This window comes from Sinocyclocheilus grahami, unplaced genomic scaffold, assembly GCF_001515645.1.
Source record: "Sinocyclocheilus grahami isolate Dianchi unplaced genomic scaffold, SAMN03320097.WGS_v1.1 scaffold1974.1, whole genome shotgun sequence".
NCBI classification, from domain to species: Eukaryota; Metazoa; Chordata; class Actinopteri; order Cypriniformes; family Cyprinidae; genus Sinocyclocheilus; species Sinocyclocheilus grahami.
Window position 1 is genome coordinate 70624 of NW_015507153.1, and position 5518 is coordinate 76141.

Genomic DNA, 5518 nt, shown 5'->3' on the forward strand with positions numbered 1-5518 from the left:
GTGTAAATGCATCTAAATGCCACTTCAGATGCAACTTCTGTGTTGATTTTAATTTGCTCGGTAACAGCCCCAATGTCTTATTATTCTAATTCCCTGATGAAATGTAAGAATTTCACTCAAAAGATTATGGGACACTCTTAGACAAAAATGGCTTTATAAAGCTAAAAATGCCCATAACATTTTAAAATAAGTTTAAACTTATTGGAAAAGATACATTTCTCTCAGTGTGAACTGCCCACCACACAGAATATGAAGAATATTAAAAACTTTAGGAGTCAGCTGTCTTCAGCAGTCCTTAAGGTACCAGCACAATAACACACTCAGCAAAATATCGTCTAATTATCGTTATCGATAAAATCCCATAAAATATCGAGATGTGTATATAATACCAGCATGTTATGATGAGTATGTTTGTCAGGTTTTTGAGATTTCAGGATGCAGTGGTTATTGCTGGTTTAGAGTGTGGATGTTGGTGAGTTTAAGAAACCGAATCGTAATATCTCTGCACACAGACGGACATCAACCTGCCGTACCTGACGATGGACGCCTCTGGCCCCAAACACCTGAACATGAAGCTGACCCGCGCTCAGTTCGAGAGCATCGTGGCGGATCTGATCCGCAGGACCGTGGCACCCTGTCAGAAGGCCATGCAGGACGCAGAGGTCTCCAAGAGTGACATTGGAGAAGTACTGCTGGTGGGAGGAATGAGCCGCATGCCGAAGGTAACCGAAAGACTCTCTAAGGATTTTTTTTTTCTACTGGTCCAGTCGGGCCAGTGGTTCAATTTTTTACTTGCCTTGTCAATATTTTCACTGGCCATGCCACAAAAAATGTTATCATTGTTTTTGACCCATGGTGTCTTTTATTCTAATAAATAAGCTTATATTTACAATTCTCCATTCCAATTTCAGTACCACAGCAAGAAATGCTAGCCTGACAAATATAAAGTTCAAACCTTATTAAAGACATGAACAGTCAGTAAATAAGAACAAATGAACAAATTACAAGCAACCGCACAAATAAACGCAACGATGATACAAATTAAAGATGCTTGAGATTTTTAGAAGTACAGAAGTTGAAAACTTAAATGTAAAATAACATTGCATATTCTTCACTGTATAAATTAAATGTATATTAAGCATTAAGCTCATTGTTAACAATTATAAAACGGAGAGTTCCAGTGCTTGATTCTGATTGGCTGAGCCATGTTCGAAGCTGTTGTAAATTACTCTACAATGTAACATACTCCTTTGCTTACGTTTGTATGTTGCTCTGCAACCACTTTGTTACAACCACAACCGTTTCTGAGGAACTACATTGTTTGGTGGAAGAATACTGTTTTTATTAATATTACACTATTTGCGGTTTTATTTTGTAAAACCTTACTACGCATATGGAATAACCGTTTTATAAAAGCAATAAACCCCGTGAAGCCGTGGTTTTCAGTGAATTTATAACAGCTAAGGGGGTTTTAGGCACTCCGCTTCGCCCCTTAGCTGTTATAAATTCACTGTAAACCACGGCTTATTGCTTTATAAGGACACCAACAGCAGCTGATAAATTAGGCGCGGTCACTTTAAACACAATTTATGGGTCTAATATATTGTATGTATTTGTCTGTCACTCCATACGGGGCTTGCGCTGTGCACACAGAACACACTGAGTGACTAAGTTATTCACATCATCTTGTGCTTGAATGCGTTAAAATCGCTTTAATGTTCAAATTGGCAAGGTGTGTTTGTCCGTTATAGTGCAAGAAGAACGCGAGTGCTGAATGGAGTTCTCTTGTCTCTCGCGCTTTGTGTGCTTTTCATGCTTTTAAATTGACAAAGCTTTAAAAACACGTGCAAATGATTAACTTTCGTGAGGACACGGCAGAGGCCCGATCCGTCTACTGTCCTGAAGCGTCTTGATTCCTGCACGTGTGCGTCCTCAGGTCCAGCAGACGGTCCAGGATCTGTTCGGTCGTGCTCCCAGTAAGTCTGTGAACCCAGATGAAGCCGTGGCCATCGGCGCGGCCATCCAGGGAGGCGTTCTGGCCGGAGACGTGACCGACGTGCTGCTGCTGGATGTCACTCCTCTGTCTCTCGGCATCGAGACTCTGGGAGGAGTCTTCACCAAACTCATCAACAGAAACACAACCATCCCCACCAAGAAGAGCCAGGTAAGCTTCTGAAGCACTTCGTGCTCAAACCTTGTCTTCCTCCTTGCATCGTGGCTGAATTTAGCTTCACTATCAGACATGGCTTTCAGTATCACTGTCATCTTCGAGCTCTGAATCAACAGTTTATCTTTATTTTTTAAGGGTTAGTTCACACCTTCTTTGAAACCCTGAGAGACTTCTGTCTGTTTCACCCCAACTTTGATGCTTCAGAAAGTTAATAAAGACATCGTAAACATGATTCATATGAATCAAGCGGTTTAAATCAAATCTTCTGTAGCGACATGATCATTTTATATGATGAACAGATTTAATATGTGGCTTTATTCACATATAAGTGTTGATCAGCACACACAAATGGATCTCTTCACATATGGTCAGCAGATTGACTGAAGTTGTTTGGTACATGAAAACAAACCTTATTGGTTCCTCTGCACTAAGCAGGCACCTGTGAGCTTCTGTCGACCATAATTGATGTGCTTTATGTGCATTGGATCAGTGTTAGTATGTGATTATACACAGATTTAATTAACAGAAAAACAGCCTCTTCTCTTATGAATCTTTTTTGAAAGACACCCTTATGTCATATCAAACGCACAAAACTGTTTCATATTTGAAACGCATTCTTTGAACATAGTAGCCTAAGTGATTTAATTTTAGGTGATATCACTTTAATAAACCTATGTAGGTAAAAAAATGCTGTTTAAAATAACAATATTGGTACATATCAATGACCCAATATAAGATATGTGAGCCTGGAGCACAAAAGCAGTCTTAAGTCGCTGGGGTATATTTGTAGCAATAGCCAACAATACATTGTATGGGTCAATTTTTCTTTTATGCCAAAAATCATTAGGATATTAAAGATAATATTCCATGAAGATATTTAGTAAATTTCCTACTTTAAATATATCAAAACTTAATTTTTGATTAGTAATATGCATTGCTAAGAACTTCATTTGGACAACTTTAAAGATGATTTTCTCAATATTTAGATTTTTTTTTGCATCCTCAGATTCCAGATTTTCAAATAGTTGTGTCTCAGTCAAATATTGTCCTATCCTAACAAACCATACATCAATGGAAAGCTTATTTATTCAGCTTTCAGATGTTGCATAAAGACAATTGCATCAGATGATGCAATTTTAAAAAATTGACACTTATGACTGGTTTTTTGCTCCAGGGTCACATGTTGGTAAACATTTTTTGTCATTTTTTCGAAGCGGTGTTGCTCTGCTCTAATGTGTCCATATGGACGGATATGAACTTTGGTTGATGTGCTTCTCAGGTTTTCTCCACCGCTGCTGATGGACAGACTCAAGTAGAGATCAAGGTTTGTCAGGGAGAGCGAGAGATGGCTGCAGACAACAAGACTCTGGGACAGTTCACCCTGGTACAAAACATTCACATGCACCTTTACATGTATGCATTTAGCAGATGTTTTTATCCAGACTTACAGAAGAGGCACAAAGATCCAGCAACACTCATAATACGCAGTGCTAAGTTTATTAGACATCTAGATTAGGAAGCATGCTAGAGAAGACTATAAACGTGTTTTTTCATATCCGGTCATGGCTCAGATGTTGTGTTTATGTGCTGAACAGGTCGGCATGCCTCCGGCTCCTCGTGGTGTTCCTCAGATTGAAGTCACCTTTGATATCGACGCTAACGGGATCGTGCACGTCTCCGCTAAAGACAAGGGCACCGGCCGAGAACAGCAGAGTGAGACAAAAATCAGTCAAAATCAATGATGCATGTTGTTCCCAAAGGAACTCCACACTTTTATTTATTTTTAAAAAAAAATTTTTTTAATCTTTCACTAAAATATAACTTCAGAAATGACTTTGACCTGTGTTATGAGGGGTAATGTGAACTAGTTCTCCAAGAAAAGATGGTTTAGTCATTGCTTTAGGCCACTGTTGTGTAGTGACTGCAGTAATGCAATATGACTGCAAATTACAACATCTTTGAAAGATTTTCAAACATGTCCACTGCAATCTCACATTCAGCTCGACTCCTCTCTAGTATGCAATGTCCACTTTTACAGTCCCAAAAATGTTGCGTTTAAGTTGTCTTTATGAAAAAAACATTCATCTCATATTTTATGCATGTTTCGTTCAGTTGTCATCCAGTCGTCTGGTGGACTCAGCAAAGATGACATTGAAAACATGATCAAGAACGCTGAGAAGTACGCAGAGGAGGACCGGAGACGGAAGGTAGTGTCTCGATTCATGTCTGCGAATATGACCCTGGAGCACAAAAGCAGTCTTAAGTCGCTGGGGTATATTTGTAGCAATAGCCAACAATACATAGTATGGGTCAAAATTATTTATTTTTCTTTTATGACAAAAATCACTGTCAAGCTTGGTTTTTCCCAAATGTTCCCTGATCTCGGATTTAAAAATAGTGGGTGCATTTTTTTTTTTAATACTCTCATGACAAGTGCGTATGCGAACGACCTCAGTAGGCTTTAATGGATTATGGGCTATCACTGCATCGATGCAGAATCATTCGCATCACGATGCATGGGTTAATTTCAACACCCCTAACAGAGAGTCAGGACCTTGTTTAACGTCTCATCCGAAGGACGGTTTGGGATGAGCATTGCAGTTGTATAATATAATAGTGGTGGTAGTAGTATTAATAATAAAGACATTTAATAGCGATAAAGTTTAGTAAAACATGTGAGCCTGGAGCACAAAAGCAATCTTAAGTCGCTGGGGTATATTTGTAGCAATAGCCAACAATACATTGTATGATTTTTCTTTTATGCCAAAAATCATTAGGATATTAAGGAAAGATCATGTTCCATGAAGATATTTAGTAAATTTCCTACCGTAAATATATCAAAACTTAATTTGATTAGTAATATGCATTGCTGCATTTGGACAACTTTAAAGATGATTTTCTCAATATTTAGATCAGATTCCAGATTTTCAAATAGTTGTATTAAAATTGTGTTTGAACTCATATGTGTGTTTTCCAGGTGAACTCTGTTTTGAGTGTCTCCGTGTCGGAGGATCTCCAGGATCATAACTGCATTTCTTCTGCTTCTTGCTAATGTAACTGTGTGGGTTATGATCTAAATGATTTGCTCTCTGTAATCAGTTGGCGTCGGAGAGAAGCACAGGTTAAATTAACCCTTTTTGTCAGCAAAATATTTGCTTTAAGTACTCCTTGAGGTTTTAAATTAATATTTTAAATATAAACGACATATTTGCATGCAATATAATAATTCATAACTCAAAAATATATGACTTTTGTAATAATACAGTTGTCATTTTAAAATAATTGTTTATAATTTTTGAACATTTAATTTTATGATACTAGTATGCCTACAATTCTTAACTTCAGTTG

At 37.9% G+C, this 5518-nt stretch overlaps 1 protein-coding gene across 1 annotated transcript in view; it reads left to right on the forward strand.

Annotated features, from left to right (window-relative positions):
- hspa9 (heat shock protein 9) overlaps nucleotides 1–5151 on the forward strand; it is an 18164-nt gene extending 13013 nt beyond the window's left edge. Inside the window, exons 9-14 of the mRNA XM_016259987.1 lie at nucleotides 498–722; nucleotides 1937–2164; nucleotides 3450–3554; nucleotides 3766–3883; nucleotides 4283–4394; nucleotides 5148–5151. Of these exons, the coding sequence (XP_016115473.1) occupies nucleotides 498–722; nucleotides 1937–2164; nucleotides 3450–3554; nucleotides 3766–3883; nucleotides 4283–4394; nucleotides 5148–5151 (792 nt within the window). The remainder of the gene's footprint in view (nucleotides 1–497; nucleotides 723–1936; nucleotides 2165–3449; nucleotides 3555–3765; nucleotides 3884–4282; nucleotides 4395–5147) is intronic.
- Nucleotides 5152–5518: the final 367 nt, after the last annotated feature.